The sequence below is a fragment of the Chenopodium album genome, chromosome 10 (assembly GCF_948465745.1).
Source record: "Chenopodium album chromosome 10, dcCheAlbu1.1, whole genome shotgun sequence".
NCBI lineage: Eukaryota > Viridiplantae > Streptophyta > Magnoliopsida > Caryophyllales > Amaranthaceae > Chenopodium > Chenopodium album.
In genome coordinates, this window is record NC_137843.1 from 7,731,212 (window position 1) to 7,753,291 (window position 22,080).

Below are 22,080 nucleotides of genomic sequence, written 5' to 3' on the forward strand. Positions count from 1 at the left end.
AAAAAAGAGTACTCCGTAACTTCTCCTGTGAATAAAAGCATTTTCAATGCACTTTTCAACCATTTCCAGTTCGTAGAATTCTCTCTACAAATCTACGGAGTAATAATTAGGGTTATCGATCTACTATCTTCTACTCAAATCCAATTCTATTCAGGTATTCATTTTGTTTTAATTTTGGTTGTTCATCTTCTGTAAATTCAAATCTTACGTATATTCTTCAATTTAATCAACGAATTGCATTTTTTTTTTTTTTTTTTTTTTGAGAATTTGTTCGTTGCTTACAATTGGCGATGAAAATACGATTCTGACGAACTTGATTAGTTACCGTAATTATCAATTTATGGATATGATTAGCTTTTACAATTTGAAACTTTGATTTGTAATAATTCGTTTTGGCAATGCTTGGTTAATTTATGAAATGTATTGTTTTAGTTTCATCACCAAATCTTAACTGGAAAAAAATATCATGCAATATCTGTTGATTTTTGATTATTATGTATGTAAATGTCATGTTCAAATTTTTAGTAGTTGTGTAACAACAGTTTTGGTTTGATGTTGGAGTCTAGGGTTTGATGCTTTGTTAAGCTGGTGAATTTGTGATTCAAAGCTATGGCTTGGTTCCGAGCTGGATCTTCTGTAGCAAAGCTTGCTGTCAGGAGGGCTGTAGCTCAGGGGCGTTCTTACGTGTTTAGAGCGCGATCTACTGAATCGCAAAGCCGCTATTTTGTTAATTCACAGCCCCGTTTTTTCCATAGCACAGTTTCAAAACCAAATGCAGCTCCTGTTCCGCGTGCTGTGCCCCTTTCGCGGCTTACTGATAGTTTCCTTGATGGGACCAGTAGTATTTACCTAGAGGAGTTACAAAGAGCTTGGGAAGCTGATCCTAGCAGTGTTGATGAGTCTTGGGATAATTTCTTTAGGAACTTTGTTGGCCAAGCAGCTTCGTCACCTGGGATTTCGGGGCAGACTATTCAGGAAAGTATGCGTTTACTATTGCTTGTGAGGGCTTACCAAGTTAATGGTCACTTTAAGGCCAAGTTGGACCCGCTGGATCTGGAGCAAAGACCGATTCCTGATGATTTGAATCTGGATGTTCATGGATTCAGTGAAGCTGACCTAGATCGTGAATTCTTCCTTGGAGTATGGAGGATGGCCGGGTTTTTGTCTGAGAATCGTCCTGTTCAGACTCTTAGAAATATTCTTAACCGTCTTGAGCAGGCATATTGTGGAAGCATTGGTTATGAGTATATGCATATAGCTGATCGTGAGAAGTGTAACTGGTTAAGAGACAGAATTGAGACCCCTACACCAATGGAATATAACAAGGAGAGGCGTCAAGTGATGCTGGATAGGCTTATATGGAGTACTCAGTTTGAGAGTTTCTTAGCAACTAAATGGACTACAGCTAAAAGGTTTGGTCTTGAAGGTTGTGAAACTCTTATTCCTGGTATGAAGGAGATGTTTGATAGATCAGCGGATCTTGGGGTTGAGAATATTGTCATTGGAATGTCTCACAGGGGTAGGTTAAATGTGTTGGGTAATGTTGTAAGAAAACCACTTCGACAGATATTTAGTGAGTTTAGTGGCGGCATAAAACCTACAGATGAGGTTGGGCTTTACACAGGAACGGGAGATGTCAAGTACCATTTAGGAACTTCTTATGATAGGCCTACTAGGGGTGGTAAGAGGATCCATCTCTCATTGGTTGCCAATCCAAGTCACTTAGAAGCTGTGGATCCAGTTGTGGTTGGGAAAACAAGGGCTAAGCAATATTATTCAAATGACACTGACAGGACAAAAAATATGGCTGTTTTAATCCATGGTGATGGCAGTTTTGCTGGACAAGGTGTAGTCTATGAGACACTGCATCTTAGTGCTCTTCCAAATTATACCACTGGTGGTACTATCCACATTGTGGTAAACAATCAAGTTGCTTTTACAACTGATCCAACGGCAGGAAGATCATCACAATACTGTACTGATGTCGCAAAAGCTCTAAATGCTCCTATTTTTCATGTAAACGGGGATGATTTGGAGGCTGTGGTTCATGTTTGTGAGCTTGCTGCAGAGTGGCGTCAAACCTTCCATTCAGATGTTGTGGTCGACATAGTTTGCTATCGTAGATTTGGTCACAATGAGATTGATGAGCCATCTTTCACGCAACCAAAAATGTATAAGGTAAGTCTGTTAAAAAACTTGTTCGTTTCCGGGTTGTATATTTCTTGGTGTTAACTATATTAGCTTGCATTCATTTTTTGTATGGAACTGCTGTACTTGAGAGTTGAGACTACCAGAGATAGACGATCAAATACCTAACTGTTGCATTGGAAGAGAGTTAGTGGAAGAAGGGAAAGAATCACAGAAGGCTGTCCTCTTACTTTTGGTTAATTTTTTGACAGGTCATCCGAAGTCACCCTTCTGCTCTTGAAATGTACAAGAAGAAGGTTTTGGACGCTGGGGAAATGTCAAAGGAAGTTATTGATCAGATCCAAAAGAAGGTTATAACTATCCTCAATGAGGAATTTGATGCCAGCAAGGATCATGTGGCTAAAAAGAGGGAGTGGCTTTCTGCTTATTGGCTAGGTTTCAAGTCACCCGAGCAACTCTCTAGAATCCGTAACACTGGGTACTTATACTTTTATGGACTTTCTAAACATAAATTATTAGGTGTCTATGTGGCACTTGTGCTTAATTACTGTTTGAATTGTCATTCTAAATCATGTTTTTTTTTTTTTTCTTTTTTTTTTCCAGGGTTCAACCAGAGATCTTGAAAAATGTTGGCAAGGCAATCACCACACTTCCCGAAACATTTAAGCCACACAAAGCAGTGAAAAGGATTTATGAGCAACGTGCTCAGATGATTGAAACTGGGGAGGGCATTGATTGGGCAGTTGGAGAAGCACTAGCCTTTGCTACTCTGCTAGTTGAAGGAAATCATGTACGATTGAGCGGTCAAGATGTTGAGAGGGGTACATTCAGCCATAGGCATTCTGTACTCCATGATCAAGAAACTGGAGAAAAATACTGCCCATTGGACCATGTCAATATCAACCAAAATGACGAAATGTTTACTGTTAGTAACAGGTGAGCTCTTTATAAGTATGGCTTTGCACCCAATACTTAATGCAAACTATTTCTATTTTGGATTGAACTTGTGACATCTTTCCTTTTGTTTTTGAGGACTCAAATATTTAACTTACCTTCTGCCAAACTTAATTCAGTTTGCCTCTGAAGTCTAGAGGGTACATTTTAGGATGGAATCTTAAGGATTAAACCATGGCATCTTACAGTTCTGGGTTCTGGAAAATTAAACAATCAGTAAACATATTTGAAAAGTTTTTCAGAAATTTATTTATTTCCACGAGAGATAAGAAGATCTAATGGTTTGCAAATTCATGCAAAACTGGGGTATACTATGGGCGATTTTAAATTTTCATTTATCTGTCTTTTCTATGAGGAGCCTTAGTTGTCTTTAATTGCCTTTGCTAACTTTTCATCTTGTGGCATGTTGTTCTCCTGTCAACCTTAGTTTAAATTTCTTAGCCAATACAGCCAATTTTTATTTTCTTTCCAACCTAAGAGTTATAGAACCTGTAGTTTTATAGTCATCAATTGATGGGTTAAGATAAGTTTATAGGATCACAATAGCAAACTAGAGAAAGAACATGATCCTTGAAGAAAGCAAGTTTTTATGTGAAGAACCAGAGGTGCTGTTTGTACTGTTTATAAATACTGTTTTAACATAATGGTCTGACTGTTCTCATTTATATAAACCATTCTGTAATACTGTTATTTTCTGGTGTAATCCCCCCCCCCTGTCGTCATGGCCCTTATATCCCGGCCTTGGTGGAAGATATAGGAATTGAGCCACATGTGTTCAAAGTCGTTTGGACGACCAAATTGAATTGATTATGACATCCAACAAATTATTCTCATATCAGTTGGACTTAATTGAAGAAATTAAAATTTTACAATTATACCTTACATAACTTTTTTTCCATAGGTCATAGCTCATAGGAAAATCCCGTATTTGGGAAGAGAAAAGTCAGGAAACAAAGGAAGATACTGTACCTCGTAGTAGGGACTTGAATTTTTATACTATTAACGAAATTTTGGGGTTGAATATTGATGTCTCAAGTTTGGTGAAACTTCTAAGATCTGGAATTTTAGAAGTGAGAATGATTCTACAGAAACAAAAACTTAGAGATATGGAGAGGAAAAGTTATAAAGGGAGAACAAGAAGAATAAAGGATTAATATGCTACACCCTGACCATTGAACCAAACATCATTATCAGCTTTGCATATTATTTTCAAGAATTTTGTGGGTTCAGTTGAACCCACCCTTCATAGGTTTTGCATAATATTTTGATTTGTGTTCTTGGTGCAGCTCCCTTTCAGAGTTTGGTGTTCTTGGTTTTGAATTAGGATATTCCATGGAAAATCCCAATTCGTTGGTTCTCTGGGAAGCTCAGTTTGGCGACTTTTCTAATGGGGCACAAGTAATTTTTGATCAGTTCTTGAGCAGTGGGGAAGCAAAGTGGTTGCGGCAAACTGGTCTTGTTGTGCTACTTCCTCATGGATATGATGGTCAAGGACCTGAGCATTCAAGTGCACGATTGGAACGTTTCCTACAGGTATTACTCTCTACTTAAAGAAGCTTTATATGGACCTCATGAACTGCTTTTGCCATATATATGAACTTACAGGTATATATATATTTTTTTTTGAAGATCCTCAACACTGTATCACAGAGTGGTGGAAGAATTTGTCATTTTATTTCATTGTTATTGGCATGAGTGGGGAGTTAGGTTTTAGGGCGATGTTTAAAGTGGTTCATTCACTGTGCTATGAATCATGGGTATAGTTTTGAGTAAGGGCGCCATTCAATTTGCTGACAAAAAATGGCTTGGTTTGTTGACTAGTAGACTTTGTCCTTATAATTGAATATGGGTTCTGGTAAACATATTCCAGATTTTAAGAAACTTCAATCTAATTGCAAGTAAAAGCATAATTTGGAGCTAAATGTTGTGCATGTGGTTGAGCTGAGCCTGAACCCAACCTATCTTGCTCCAAAGCTTTGTGATCTGAACTGCATATCTTGATTTTGTCCAAGACTGATCTAAGCATGTCAAAAAACTATCCTTTATCTGTTTGATGTACTACATTGTTGTTCATGTATGATAGGTCCTTTGAGTCAGAATGGTCATTGCATAACCATCTCCTTGGAAGGGTAGTTATGGGTCATCCCTCAATTTTCATTTTACTCTATTTCACCAGGGGGTGGTAGGTTTGGAGATATATTTGCTTTGTTTCATGAAATGGCACTTGATTGCTTGGGAAGATTTTAGCTTTGTGATTTGAGCTTTTGGTGAGTCAGATGAGCCTGACTGAGTGTGCTTTAAATTTTTTCTTTTCAGATGAGTGATGACAACCCCTATGTCATACCTGAGATGGAACCCACACAACGGAAGCAAATCCAGGAATGCAATTGGCAAGTTGTCAATGTCACAACCCCTGCTAATTACTTCCATGTTTTGCGTCGTCAGGTGAGTGCATTTTAGCAGCTCCTGTAATCTGAAATGTTGTGAAATAGATCTTTCGTATTTCCGTTTGCTCATATTATTTTCTTGTTATTCAGATACACAGGGAGTTCCGCAAACCTCTGATTGTCATGTCACCCAAGAATTTACTTCGTCACAAAGATTGCAAATCAAATCTTTCTGAATTTGATGATGTTCAGGGTCATCCTGGTTTTGATAAACAAGGAACCAGATTCAAGCGTCTCATTAAGGACCAGAATATGCACTCGGATCGTGAGGAGGGCATTAGGCGTTTGGTTCTATGCTCTGGGAAAGTAAGTGTTTTTCAATTTGGTCAACAATATAGCATCATATTTTTTGGTTTTGCTTCATCAAGCAGGATTTAGGATCTTTGTTAGTGCAATTTTTGCCAGATATGTAGACAACAATATTGGTTGACGTAAAAGAAATTAGGAGTAGTTTAATATGTTTGCTCTCTTTGTTCATTGTGTCATGGGCCAGTGTTTGACCTGAAGACGTGTTAATTTGTGCAACACTGGCATGTGTTCTAAAGTTTATCAATTATGTTGGTGTTCTGGTGAAGTCACTGTTCCTCACTCTGAAAATTTGTAGGTATACTACGAGCTTGACGAACGGAGGAAGAAAGAAAATAACAGTGATGTTGCCATCTGTAGAGTGGAGCAGCTTTGCCCTTTCCCATATGACCTTGTCCAACGAGAGTTGAATCGGTATCCAAGTAAGTTTCAAAATTGGTTTGGTTACATGCATTATACTCAGGTTACTCTGGTATATTTTATTCGTTAATGTTTTGTAAACGTCCATATATCATCGAAAGCTTGGTTGTATATATCTTGACGACTCAAACTTGCCATCACCATGGCCTGATGAGGGGTTTGTTGGTGTGACTGTTTTGGAGCATTGGAGATGTCTAATTTCAGGCATTTAAGCGTTCCACATTCTAATTCATGCTGCATTTACTTTGTGGACAAGATCCTGCATGTAACAAGATTTTGGTTGCATCAGAGTTTTAACTTACAATATTTACTGCAGATGCTGAGGTTGTGTGGTGTCAGGAAGAACCAATGAACATGGGCGCTTACAGCTACATTGCACCTCGTTTATGTACTGCAATGAAATCTGTAAATAGAGGAACTGCTGATGACATTAAGTATGTTGGGCGCCTTCCATCTGCTGCAACTGCTACTGGTTTTATCTCAGTTCATAGCAAAGAACAGACCGAGCTCGTGCAGAAGGCATTGCAACCAGAGCCAATCCCATTCCCATGAGCCTCTGCTTGATTTTTTATATGATGGACCAAATTTGAGAAAAGAGAGAGCATATTTGGTCTCTCCAAATGCATTGTGCAGTAAAATAATTTGAAAACCCATTGGTTATTGTTATTTGTTATGATTTTCTCAGAGAGAGCAATTTCATATCAAATACATTTAAAACATGGACCTTCTGGCTTTCTTGGTAGCAATTGTTCTTCGGAGAAAGCTGGTGGTGTCTAAAACCTATTTTTGATTTGATGAATTTTGATCCTTTTTACTATGTATTTCAAGAAATGTACAAGGCCAATACAGAGTACTAATATTTTATAATAGGAAAATTTGTTAGCCCTTTGGCCATGTATACAATTTTTTTGTAAAACGCTTTGCCCCTTAATTGGTAGGGATAACCAAATAAGAGCTATGTTCTTAGTAACTATTTATTATAAAAGAGGGGGTATTTTTCTTGTTATGAAACAGAGGTAATATTTAAAATTTATATGAATAATAGTACTCTTAAAATTTTTCGATGAGTAAAAGTACTCTTAATATTTTTCTACTTTAATTTAACTTTTTTTGTAAGGAATAATCGAACAAAGGGAGTAACACAGAATAATGCCGCACATACCCTACTACTCCGATATCATCTCATAGCTATTGGAAAATCTAATTTATGACACGGCAAAAAATCATTACTTTAACCTTTAAGGAATTAAGGCTTTAATTAACCAATTTCCAAAACTGGAATAACATTATCACCTGTAAAACAATTTCAAATACGTAGATTTTACATTAAATTAAAGTAAAAAGATAACAAAACAAAAGTAATTTACCAGGAGAATATTCATTTAAATTCAATGACGTTTAATTTCTTCCATTTCTTAGGAATAAGATTAGAATTATAGTTTGCCGACTTTCTATCATCTATATAAGTTTAGTCATACCATTCTCAACCACCTATATACAAGTCTTAATTTATTTTTTCAAATAGTTTTTTATATTCTGTTTATGAACTAACTTTCCAAGTGGCCAATTTGCCATAACTTATAATAATTTATAAGATATGAATATATTTAAAATAATGGATTTTGTTGAATAATGTTTTGGTATATAAGTTTTCTTCATTCTCCTCGAATTTCTTTTATTTCGCTCTTTTAACCCTTCTATTATGACTATGTTTCAATATTATCAATCCATATTGTTCCTCTTCATACACTTCTTAGGTAATAACTAACAACGATTTAATCATCAATTTTATTTGTCAAAGTAATTTTATTTCTTTTCTTATTATTGTATGTTTATAATGCGACACAAGTTTGTTTGTATGAAATGCAGGAATAAGTTTAGCAGCCAAGTTCACGTTTGTCAACCAATGCACCTACACCATATGGCCCGCCACGCTCACCGGCGCCGGCACCCCTGAACTCCCTGCTTCTGCCACTGGTTTTTCTCTTCTCCCTGGAGCCACCAATGTCCTTAATATCCCAACATCGTGGTCGGGTCGGATGTGGGCCCGGACCCTTTGCACCGCGAACTCAGCCGGTGGGAACTTTTCGTGTGCAACGGCCGATTGTGGGAGCGGGTCGATGGAGTGCTCCGGGTCGGGTGCCCGCCCACCCGCCACCCTTGCCGAGTTTACTTTGAACGGGTCGGGTGGGATGGACTTTTATGATGTTAGCCTTGTAAACGGGTACAACCTACCCATGATGGTTCGGCCCGTGGGTGGGTTGGGTAATTGTTCATCCACGGGCTGCATGGTGGACCTAAATGGGTCATGCCCAACAGAGCTCCAAGTTGTTACTAGCGCATATGGGTCAAATGCTGAAGAGGTGGCATGTAAGAGTGCGTGTGAGGCATTTGGCGACGCACAATACTGTTGTAGCGGACCCAATGCAACGCCGGATACATGCAAGCCGAGCAAGTACTCAGAGTTCTTCAAGGCAGCTTGCCCAAGTGCTTATAGCTATGCATATGATGATGCGACTAGCACTTTTACTTGCAATGGTGCTGACTATGTCATCACATTTTGTCCTACTACAACTACCGCGTAAGTTATATTGATTTTCAAACAAAATTAAACAACCTTTATCAATCCATGCATACGTTAATTATTGTAGAAAATGATTGTAGGATATACATGATGAAAATCATAATTAATTATTTTTATTATACTCCTTACATCCTTAAAATGGTCCTTTTACAATATTTTCTTAAATTAGGATTAAATAATAAAACATTCAATAAAACTAAAAGAATTACAGAGTAATATTTATTTTTCGACCATAAAAGTATAAATGTATAATAACGAGTTAACGGACATGAGACTACAAACTTATTAGCAAATGAATAACTAATTAGCATAATAAGGTACATACGTTTGTATGAACATAATTAGATGAGTATAATAATAAGTTGGTCAACATGGTAGATACATTATAATGGTACCAATATATAAATGATTTTCATACATCATGAAAACCGAGTTGAATACCACATCCTAACATTTTCTCACCATTTACATAAATATATATGATGATCAAAGTATCACACGTCAGATATCTGTTTCTTGTACTTGGCATCCAAATTATTTTTTGATTTTTTTGTTCCAGCATGTAGCAATATTGCAAGAACATGATTAGCTGTACTACTACGTATCAACCCCAACTAATTAATTAGCATAATTATTGGATCTAATCTAATCTAATATTAATTTGTTTATTCTCTAACTAATTAATGATGAGCCTAACTATTAATCTCATATTGTCGTAATATGCAATGTATACATTCTCGATCGATCTTGGTTTGGAGTAGACAGTCACGTGACAATGTAATCTGAATTAGTATAAAAGTATTAAATTCGGAATAGGTATCCATGAAATTTTGAATTTGCTTACAATATCTTTATTCTTTTTACAGTGGTAAATCAAGTGGGACCCAGTCACCAAATCCATCAGCAATCGCACCAGATTATTATCTCATGAACTCATCAAGCAACTATTTGATTCCATCATCAATTGTAGGACTAATAACAATGATTATTTGGCTGTCATTATATCAATAATTATGGGCCTATAAGTAAATGAACCTCAAATTAAGGTTGCAAAACTTGTCCAGAAAGCCCAATAGATTGATGGTTAGCATTTTTGATTAATTTATGTTATGGGCTTATGGCAATGGGAAGAGGCCCAAAGTTTAGCTGCAAATTTAGAAGTAAACAATGTACTACGTAACATTGATCGAATTAATTTGTGCTGTGTAAAAGAAAATTTTGAATATTGAAATATTTTGTTTATTCATTTTTGCTAGAAAAAGCCCTTGAAATTAAGTTTTAGCATGTACTTGTAACTTTTCTTCTATAAAAATGTTAAATCATTAGTTGTATTCTTTGTAAATTATTTTTCATGTCAATAAGTAAATTTGGTAATCTAAAGTACAACAAATACATATATATGAGCTTAAACTAGTATATATATTGTTTCCAAAAAAAAAAAAAAAACTAGTATATATATCACTAATATACATTTATTGTATAAAAATGTTAAACATGCATATATTTGAGCTTAAACTTGTACGAAGTATATCACTAAATATCACTAATCTGATGGAAATTTTATATATAATAGACATGCATATATACGAGCTTAAACTAGTACAGTATTAAACTTTTGGTTAAAAGTTCATATTAATTAAAAGAAAAGCATAGTTTTGATACTGATTACAGCAATCTAATGACGAATCTAGTTAATTAGACACGGCTAACGAGCTGAGGACTATTTCCATCTTTTTTTTTTTTTTTTTTTGAAGGGATTCTTGTTTGGTTAATATATATATATATATATATATATATATATATATATATATATATATATATATATATTGCAATATTTCATACGACTATTTACACCCAAAAAATAACAAAAAACACATGTGCTATACATTATCATTTTATTCTTTTATTTTATTATTATTTTATACATTAAAGCGATCTAAATTCATAATCAACTTTATATTATCTCCTTCTTGTGAATTGCATGCTTGAAAGTAACTTATGATTTAATACCAATATAATTAGCACTTTATTCCACAAATTTAGGATCGTATACTAAAGGTCCGTTATATATATCTATCACTTCTCGTTGAATTTGTTGGCATGTAGAATCTCCTATTATTATATACTTCAAATAATTAACTTCTATAAAATCAAAGTAGTGGACTACTATAAATGAGCACTCATACTTTACATTATAAGATATACGAAGAATTATTTATAAACAAAGTGAAACAATGGATCGAATATCGAACTATAGAATATTAAAATGAATTATTTATTACATGGTCAGATCAGTTCGGATCGAAAAAAAATATTTAGGTTTATTATCTATCAAAAATAATACTCTGCACTAATTTATCCTTATGTCATTTAGGTTATTTCTATTGGTAAGTATTACGTTATGAAATTATGGAGTAATGTAATCCAAATACTATTTGGATCCGATAATCAAATATGGATCGCATATCACTAGTTGATCTTAAGAAGATTAAATTTTTAAAAATAATTGGTCAATGTTTACTAGCACAGGCAAAAAAAAAAGTGTTAACTGTATGGGTATTGGAAGGCAAAGTATAAGGTGATATAGACTTAGCTTTTACAAGCAAGATACACGTAATAAAGAAGGTTACAACATGCAGTTTTCTAAAGGTTTTCACCACTTAAATGTTGCGGTATTGACCTTAAACGGCAAGGTTCACCTTATCCTTAATTGCTACTTGAGTCCATCTATCACTTTTTTTTTTTTTAATTATTATACTACTAGATAGTAAGTACGTAGTCACTATTAATTTGGATAAATAGGTTTATTGTTTGTCAACGAGGTCAAATATTTGCAACCGAGGTTCGTACGTTATGTTAATTCCTCTTTTCAAAGTTTAATCTTGGTCAAAATTAAAGCAGATTTTATTGACTATTATAAGCCATCATGTCGTTATTATTGTATGTTGATTAAATGGTGGCTAGCTATATCCATATGTAAATACCATATCGTACCTAATAGTATAGTCGTTGTTGGATAAGTCTTAGGACCTTATTGATTTCAAAATTGCTTTTCATTTAAAAAAAATAAATAGATTTAAAGAAAACATGAATGATCTGAGAAGTGAATTTCGATTTGTCAAATTACAAGACAGAATAATTTAACTTCTTATTTGATTTCATAACGACGTCAAACCCACATATTGACATATCCTGAATGCATGCATTTATGTAGTTTTCTTGACTTGATAGAAGATTCAAGTTTTTTGTTTGGGATTATATATATGGTGGTAAACATGCACTATAACTCATACATTATTGCTTCTTGCTAGCGCTTTTGCATCACGTTGTACCAAATATAATAATTAAAATAATTGCCCAACCTAATTACATCAATTAGGAACAAGATCATCGTCTATTGGTCGTACGATAAAATGATTTGCATGGCCAACCTAATTAACTTCACCAACTTGTTCATAAACTTATGATAAACTAATTTGCATGGACATCCTTTAACTTCATCAACTTGTTAAATTTAAAACTAATGATAATAATCTGATTTACATGGCCATCCTTTAAAGAGTTTAAACTAACTCATAATTATAAAATTAAATGTGATAATGTATATAAATTAATCATGCATGTTACGTACCAAATTATATAAAATGATAAAAGACATCCAATAGTTTGTGTGTAATCTAAAAATCAATTCATATATATAACCTACCTGTATTATCTTTGTTACTCTATATAAACTAGGCAACAAAATGTCGGCTAAAAGGTTATACCTACTAATTAAAATTAGCTAGCTTAGTAGATTATTATCTAATTTGTCAAAAACCATATGCTTAGGTATAATTAATTTTCACATAATCAACTAAATTGCATGGCAAAGCAAATTTAACCCACATGCATGCATGCAAATGGAAGACAAAAAAGTAAATCCACATGCTTAGCAATATCTTGATAAGGGCAAAAATTAAAGGCATTTTTATTACATGGACATTTATATACATCATCTTAGCTAAAAATATATAAATATAAATATATTCATTACCTTTATAAAAATGAAAATATATACTTCTTCCGTTTTTTAATACTTGCAACACACTCTTTTTCACGGTATTTAAGAAAAGTGGATCTCATGTGATTTAAAACAATTAAAATGGAGGAGAGAGATAGTTAGGAGTATAATTTAGTGGGTCATGAGATTATAATAAGGATAATATTACAACTTTTGACATAAAATACTTTTCAATTATAGTGTGTTGCAATTATTGTAACATTTCCATTTTAATAAAGTGTTACAACTATAAAGAAACGGAAGAAGTATATTTTTTTCATATAAATATTTAATTTGCGGCTTACATTATACCAAAGTACCTCATCTGTTTATGTCATTGGTTGTCATTTTGACCTACTTCAACTTATTAATACTACTACTACTTTATTCTGTTGCCCTACTTTCTCATCGCTAGTTAGATTGAATCTATGCAACTACCACTTTTGGCCGTAGGAAAACAAAATCATTAAGAAACATAGTAAATGACCTGGCCTTTCGATAGATAATTTTGACCTTTGTAGTAAACAAAAGAATTGTTTTCGTATTCTAATAATTACTTATATTCACTCGACTGACTCAACAAGCTTAAAAAAAAAATACAAAGGGTGGCTATATACACATATAAATTATTAGATGGATCATAGTGCAGCTAGATTAGCTGGATCATACATGCTTTATGGGACATTTATAAGTTTGTATTTACAGGGTATATTTGGTTGATCCTAAGTATACTTGTACTCGTGTATATATAACAAATTTATACTGCATACAAGCTAGATTATATTCAAAATAATTAGGTCAATGTTTTAAACTCCAACTTGAATGCTAGTGACGCAAGTCTTTAATAAAGAGGGTTGAAGACTTAAGAGAATGCAAGATAAGGGCATGCAAAAAATGGCAAAAGGAAGAGAATGATGCTATGCTTACTACAAAGCATAAAAAGCTTTATTTACAAACAGGATCTTATCTACTCTCACTTTACACGCCATTTTAGACACCATCCTAGCTGGCTGCCTAGTTCCTTACAAAAAACATTGGTTGTTAAATTTCAATGGGGTCAAAGATAATTTTATTTTGTGAAAAAAGTACAATTTTTTAGTCACCTTATTGATATGTAGTTTGAAATGTTTGATAAGGTGAAAGTTTAATGTATATATTTGTTAAAGTTTGACATCATTATTTGCCAAACTCATCATTATGAGATTGATTACTTAATGTTGGGAGGTTTGAACCTTGTTAAATTTGATCAATAATCCGTAATAAAAGTGTATATTAAGCAATTGTTTATTTCGAATTCATATGTAAATCTATACGAATATATATAGTACACGTTGTAAAGTTAAATATTATGACATTGTTTTATATGTTAACTAAATATAAACACTTGTGCATTTGGGAAATGATCCAAAAATTCGATAAAAATGATTTAGAAATTAAATAGAATCTCTATAAATCTATTGGAGATAGATCGATTATCATAAAATCTCTACTTCTTTTAGTTGGACAAATAATTCAAGAAACGCCTTAATTCTTAAGAAATTGTGATCTTCAAAATGTACCATATCTTCATGCAGCCAAACGACAGTGCATGGATCCAAAATTAGAGCATAGTAGTATAAATTTTGTTCATTATTGTTAATTGTTTGGCTAACTTGGTTTAGATGTTTATTGTATCAAATGTTTGATACCGCATTATATTATGCTTGATCTTATGATTGGAGAACTCTTTAATTTAATTTATTACATTTTGTTTTAGGGCTCAAAAACTAATTGAAGTTCTAGTCACTTGAACAAAAATCCTTATCCATATTGGGAAGATGAGCATTCAAGTTGTTATTATTAGCATTAAATTCCAATTGTTCCATTAAAAAGTAATAATGTGTTATCTTTATCAATAAGAAGAAGAAAAAATGGGCAAAATCGAGCAATTTCTGGGAATGTAGCATGGTGCCCACAATATCACTTAAAAAGTACTTTTGTAATTTGCACATTGTTAAATTAACTAATTAGTCCTCATTTCTATAAATAAAAATGGCAATTTTATTTGACTTTTAGTAGTTGATTCCATTTTTCATAAAAGGTGTCGCTCCAAGATTATGATTATGGATAAATATCGACATAATCTAACTTTAATTTGTAATTTATGTTGCAATGCGTACTTTAAGCGTGGATTTGTTTGTCGTTTAACACTAACTAGCACTTTGTTTTCTGTTTACACCATATTTACAGATTAAACTACCAGATAGAAAATGCTTTAAGCCAAACTATATCCTTTAGCAATAGTATTAATCCAAATTCGAACAGTCAATTAAAGTTATCCATTTCACAAAGTATTGAGTGAAACAGTTTTGCAGTGAGTGTACTACCCAAACAAATACAGAGTAAAACCGTAAAGCCGATATATAGCTTATATAAAATGTCCAAAAACTTATACGGGTACCTAAATATTAAAAGCCGATATGTTAAAAAAACCTACTTGTATGTATATGAAATAATTTATATACGTATCATACATTGTAAGTCCAGATTCATACAGTATTTTGTCCGTGTTAATATTAAATTGATCAAAGTTCTTCACAACATGCCCATACATAATAAGTGGATGATGACATGTATTTTGACAAAGATTATTGCATTGTCTATGCCCAATAAAATGTCAAAAAACGTACGCTTATACATAGCCACAATGCTTCGATAAACCACGCAATTTACAACCCATGCAGTGTATTGTCCATCTTTGTCTAAGACTTTAATTTAATTTCATAAGAATATGCAATTTCTTTTTTCTTAATGAAAACCAGCTCTTGTAGTATTAGCAATAATATAATGAAAAAAAAAGGGAATGTGTGAGGTTTTTATTTCATTTTTTTACATATATGCCATGCATACGTACACCGATACATGTTTTGGTTATACAACCCTAAAATACACTTGGTATACTTAGGTACATCTGAATTTATGACGACGTTTAAGGTAACTTAACCAATAATAATTATTATCGGCTATTAGTCCGTTGTTGACACAAGTCGTTTTGGATGATTTAGAAATTCATAAAGTTAAGGGACATGGATCATGCATGTATGTATAGTTAAGCCATAGACATGAAAGGGTAGTTTGTGATAATATATAGTTAATCCAGCTAGCATGCCACTAATTTGATTCACTTTAGCTTTGTAGCTTCAAATACATATATTAAGCATAACATATGAGCGCAACGTAAAATATATATGCAAGCGGCTTTTTTTTTTTTTTTTTAATCCATGCATGCAAGTGTGCTCCTAAAAGTTGAAGCTTATATGAAATATTATGTCTAAAGCTTATAATTGACTAGTCGAGAAGACAAGTCTTGTCTTACAAATTTTCTTTTTATCTGTAAGATTTGGGCCTCTTGTTAAGCTACTTCTTCCAAATAATCTCAGATTGTCCAATACGAGTACGTAGAGCCAGAGTAACTTAATATTTGCTACTCTCCAAATTAAATCACTAAATTTTATTTACGTCAGAAATATTGATTTATATAGCCGACCCCATCATTCTATGAATTAATGTTATCATATTGTTGTTGTACTATATAAATATTTAAACCCAAAAGTATAGCAGTATTGACTAATGAGCAGTGTGTGATGTACCTAACCAGGCACTAGACAACAATTCTACATGCATGCATCAAATTTGTTCTAACTTCTGTTTCAAAAAACTTTACGCTTAACATTTATAACTCTAATTTGACCAATAATTGTAATTTTTATAAAAGGTTAATATATTCATGTGAAATCTTGTTAGCTTTGTTACAATATGTATTTTTGGAATATCAAGGTTATACATAATTAAATATATTAAGGGTTAAAATTATACATTGATATATAGTATATAAATACGTAAAATTCTCATAAACGGAATAGTATAAAAATCTAACAGTGTGCTCCTATAGCGAGGGTCCGGTGTCCGGAATTATATGGTTGGAAAATCCTAAAGTTGTGCGGCATTGGCTGCCTTACTATTAGCTTAAGACTTGTGGAGCAACTTGTCTAAACTTGTATCACAAACAACAAAAGATTATATTAGGGTTTTAGGGGTCCAATTTAGGGTGACTTGTCATTCAAATTCAATCATGTGGTTTTTTGATAATGCTTGTCAATTTACACCTTAAGTTACTGTTAAGGAAACATTCTATTTTTTATATAAATTTTTTCATATAATATATTACTACTATGAAAGACAAGAGAATTGTAACCCTACCTTTGATTTTGATATATTATCTTGTTAAATTTTGAGACAATATGAAATGGGCCTGGACAACCCGAACAAGAAAAAGGATAGTTGGATCTACAAACAAGGCTTAGGAGCTTCTACACTAAACCAATTGGCAATAATAGGAGTTAATCTTCTACCTTATAGACACTCACAGGTGGGGTACAATGGATTTCAACATATCTATATATAAGTATACTCAACTGAAATTATAATTTTCACGATTATTTAGTTGTTATGTAGTTGTCAGCAGATTTCCTTTAATATTTGATATTAGAGTGGAAGATCTCAAAATTTTAATGCGTACATAAAATGAATAATACATGGCCTAATTACATACTCCTTGTAACATAATTTAGTTTATATGAACTTATCAATCAAGGTCAGTATCAAATGTGCATTTTTCAAATTTAATATATGGTTTGTTGTTAAAATCGAGCAAGGGACAACAAAACATAAGAATTGAAATTTAGTAAATTATTAAAACGATGTATTTTTTATACCATTATTTCCTGAAATACTTTGTTCCCTTTAAATCACTCACTTCGTTCAAATTTAGAAATTTAAAACAACTAATTTCAAAGGGAAGAAATGAGATAAAAACAAAGGTCCAACTTCTTGAGTAGTCATTTCTCTAACAAAATTAGGAAACAGGAAACAAAAAGAAAGGATCAAAAAATGGATGATGGAAGATTATGTAGAAGATATAAGTAGATTATGATACCATGTGGCAATGTTGTTGACTCCTTTAATTAAATTGGGTTGCCCATAAGTTAATAAAGCTAAAGGGCCGACTTATATTATTTGTCACATGCCGTGTAGTAATGTTTTGTGTATGGAGCTTAGCTTATGGCGGTCCTACCTTCTTAACCGCAAGCGAACTCTTTGGTCATTTCTCGCATTGTTTGGATTTCAAGATTGCACCAGAACATACAATAGAATGCGATGTATGCCTATTTTGCCCACTACATTTATGTCTACAAACCCCTTTTTCTAAAAATGTTCTTTGCGGTTACTGTCTATATATAAATAAATTAAGATAAGAACGAAACAAAGTGCGTTAAAGTAGGTAACAAATCGACAGAAATAATTTATTTAAGTCAACAAAAAATGGATTTATTTTGTATTGGAAATGTAAAAATATACTACCTTCGATTTTTATTAGTTGCAACTTTGGGGTATTATTTGTTAAATATAAAATATTTCAAAATTACAATTAAAAAAAATCGGAGGTAGTATATCAAAGAACCAAAAATGAAAAATATTAAAGATATATATGTGAAAAAAGGTTAAGGAATGTATGTATTGTTGTCTTATTTACAGGTTATTGTTGTACTTGTTCTTAAAAAAATAGGCAAGCATAAGCATAATGCCTAAATATACTACCGAGACTAAAAGAAAGGAAAAAGATTGTACAAATAAATAATTTCAAATCTATCATAAAATTCAAAAAACTTTGTTTTATACACAATAATGTTGTTGAATGTAAGCGACAAAGGTCAAATATAAGTGTGATTGTTGGTTACCTGCAATAAGATATTACGCAATATTCACATGATATAAAACTCCAAGAAATTCTCCAGTGATAATAATTTACCAGTACGTAGTGTATGTCGGTAACTCGGTGTTAATGCAAATAATTGTGGACGTAAATTTAAGTACGTCAACACTATACCATGTATTATAAATATGTATTTGTAAATTAAAGCATCGTCAATAAAACCTCATTGTAACATCCAAGACCTGGATGATGTCCTAGGGCAGAAAACCACCTTGCATTGTAAAAGAACTCTCGCACGTACTGCTACATTGGATGACTACTTGACTACTTGTTCCAATGTAAAAAAAACAATAACCACCTTGCAGTGTGGTCGCGAATCGCGGTGGCAATTGTTGGCCTAGTGATCGAAAATGTGTTTAAGTATGGCGAAAGGAACTACTGATTAAATTCATGGGGTTCGTCATACATAAGACCACATTGGAAGAGAATTTTACCACATATAAACTAACCTAGCTCATATTGTTCCAAGACTTCCAACCTAAAGCAATTGGTAATGGGTGTGGCGTGGATGGAATAGCTCGCTCATGCATCAATTCTAATACGAAGTACGTAGTATATGTTAGTGATTCTTCCTTTTCAAAATGGGAGAACACTAGCTTCAATTCATAAGTGAGTTGTTTTCTTAAATAAAGAGTATTGTACCACGTAGTGTGCACTTTTGTAAAACATTTATAGATATTACTTTACATCACACTATAGTATATAGCACAATTAGGTCTTAATATTCTTTTTATGGATCAGTGAACTAACTCAACCAAAAGTTTGAACTATTGATAAGAGTTTCAAGATTGGTTTTTGTATATAAATACTATCACGTCCCTCAATATGATCGAGAGTCAATTGAACTTAAAGTATGAATGTAACATAAGTTTAATCTCCTTACACACTTAAATTACACTAGAGCTCCTTAATTGGCTTTATATAATCTATCACACTTCACTTTATAAAAAAAAAAAGTAAAACTCATTTAAAACCATTAAATTAAAATGAATTTGATTCAATGAATATAAGTTTTGATCACACAAATTAGTAGCTTCATATGAACATAAATTAAATAGATAATTTCCTAAGGAGTCAACCAAGTCCATCCACACAATACAACATTGAATTGGTAAAAATAGATTTCAAGTGAAATTTAGCTTTAATCATCAATTATTAAAATAAGTTTCAATCTTTTAAAATTATAAATCCTTGAAAAAAATCTTTCATATAAACGGAGTACATCCCAACATCAAAAAAATATCATGCCAATTTTAGAAATAGAAAATAGAGTACAAAATGCAAGGCACGTGGGACCCTTAAAGATCACGTGAGTAAGAAGTGTCAAAAATGAAGGGAGGCATGTGATGTGTTGCACCTTGCACTTGCACAAGACAAGGCAATACAAAGAAATAGTTGTCCTTTGTCAGTCGTTTTAAGACTACGAAAACAGTGTCCCTTTCCTTAACCTCAACACTAATCTCAACCCACTTCCGTTTTTATGATTTAATTCTAGCTTAATTTTATAATTAAAGCGACCTTCTTTTCTCTTTGTACGTTAATAATCAGTTGTCATACATTATAATTTAATTAATTATATGATTATTATAAATTATTCTTATTTTTATACCAACAATAAATATTGGTGACTGCTTGATAGGCGTGTCGCGTACCTAACAAAAATAACCTAACAAGACTACTACTATGTAGACAGGCAAGTAAGGGTCGGATCCCAAGAGATTATGGTTCAACTAATTAATTAGACTCAAGTAACTACTAAGCAAGTAACCAATCAATAGTGATATTCAACTAATCTAATTCTAAACAAAATAAACAAGAAGAATCAAGATGAAATAATTCAATTAATAAAAACATCCAGAGTTAAGTATCACCACTAGTATGAATAATGCAAAGATAAATCCCTACCCTAATTAATCAAAATAATAATACTCAAAGGAAGGATGTGCCCTTGAAAATACCAATAAACCTCTTCCGAGTATTTATGGTTTCTCTAAAATCCAATCAAACCTATTTCCATGGTGTCATGCAATTTAGAGACATTAAACTCAACATCCATACAATCCTAGCAATTCATCCTACCTATTTCCATGGAGAATTTCATGCCCTTATTGAATTTAATCAAACCATCTAATCTCAACTTCCATTGATAAATAAGATACTTGGTTCAATCAATATCAAATTACGTCTAACCTAACATTGATAAATTAGCACAATTCAATAAGCAAAGCAATTAATCTAATTAAATAAGGAATTGGGGGAAATCATGCATTACTCATAACTAGGGTTCAACCTAACCCTAGAATATAAATCTACTCACTCATAATTAAATTAACAAAATAATCAAAAGACATAATGATATAGGAAAGAAGAAATACTTGAATTAGTGGAATTGAAGATAGAATCTTGAACAAAGTAAATCTAAAATTGAAGGGAATTGTAGAATTCTTCAACTCAATTTAACGAGTCCCAAAAAGAAGTCATCTAATATGCCTAACCAAAGCCTATTTATATCCCTAGGAATAAGTTAAGAAGTTTCCTAAAATAGGTCTTCCAAACCGCCTCAAACTTGGCTTCGATGCTTCGTCAGGTGATAGCCACGGGTTACCCAAAGCTGCTAGGACTTTGCCACGGCCAACCCGTGGTGTCTACTGATCTTGGTAGGCTTCTCTTGGGCATAAAAGGAGGAGCCACGACCAGGCCAAAGCTTAATGCAACAAGCCACGACCAGGCCAAGGCTAGGCAATTTCTACACAATACTCCTTCGAAAACAACTTCAAGCTTGGAATATGACCATATGATGTTGGGCTCGTAATCTCCTACACGCTCCTAGCTCACTTAGCTTGCAAAGGTGCTCTTTTACGCGTAAATCCTACAAAATAAAGAAAGGGAGCACGAGGAGAGCAACATCGAAATATAAAGAAATATAGCTCTAAAAGATTAAATATATAGAGAAAATATGATAGAAACACTCAAATATAACATATAACAATGAGTATATAAATGTGTTATCACTGCTCCATTTCCAGCTCAGCCAGCTCCAGCTCAGACAAGCAGCTTACACCTGGAGCAGCTTTAGCTGCCTTCATCAAATCAGTTTTTGATGAAGCTGATGCAGAATATGAGAAGTTTCTGGAAGAAGATAGTTGTAACTAACTTCCTGATTTCCCGGGCTGACGTGGCTAGAGTTTGTTATGAGGATTCTTGTAATAACAGAATATATAGTTGTTTTTTGTTGCTGTTTTCTCATAATTACAGAAACACAATTTTCTCATGACTTTTCATCTTCTATTTTCTCTCTATTTTCCTCTCTTATAATTCATCTTATTCATTGTTAGATCTCTGATATAATCATCACAAATTTGTAAGT

General features: G+C 33.0%; 1 protein-coding gene and 1 pseudogene across 1 annotated transcript; both read left to right on the forward strand.

Moving 5' to 3' along the window:
- Positions 1-7: 7 nt before the first annotated feature.
- Positions 8-7,308, forward strand: LOC145562128 (uncharacterized). The gene is made up of 9 exons (XM_081622312.1): positions 8-154; positions 567-2,178; positions 2,400-2,626; positions 2,752-3,084; positions 4,389-4,635; positions 5,419-5,547; positions 5,640-5,855; positions 6,154-6,277; positions 6,592-7,308. The coding sequence occupies exons 2-9, from the start codon at positions 610-612 to the stop codon at positions 6,825-6,827; spliced, it is 3,081 nt and encodes a 1,026-aa protein (XP_081478438.1). The 5' UTR covers positions 8-154; positions 567-609; the 3' UTR covers positions 6,828-7,308.
- Positions 7,309-7,977: 669 nt separating this feature from the next.
- LOC145564699 (thaumatin-like protein 1b pseudogene) lies at positions 7,978-21,866 on the forward strand (annotated as a pseudogene).
- The last annotated feature ends 214 nt before the right edge of the window (positions 21,867-22,080 follow it).

What these genes read in the sequence shown, in the direction of transcription:
- LOC145562128 (XM_081622312.1), top strand. Translation starts at nt 610, where the DNA reads ATGGCTTGGTTCCGAGCTGGATCTTCTGTAGCAAAGCTTGCTGTCAGG. An exon ending in TGGTTCTATGCTCTGGGAAA is followed by an intron (nt 5,856 to 6,153) that starts GTAAGTGTTTTT and finishes GAAAATTTGTAG; the next exon opens with GTATACTACGAGCTTGACGA. An exon ending in AGAGTTGAATCGGTATCCAA is followed by an intron (nt 6,278 to 6,591) that starts GTAAGTTTCAAA and finishes TATTTACTGCAG; the next exon opens with ATGCTGAGGTTGTGTGGTGT.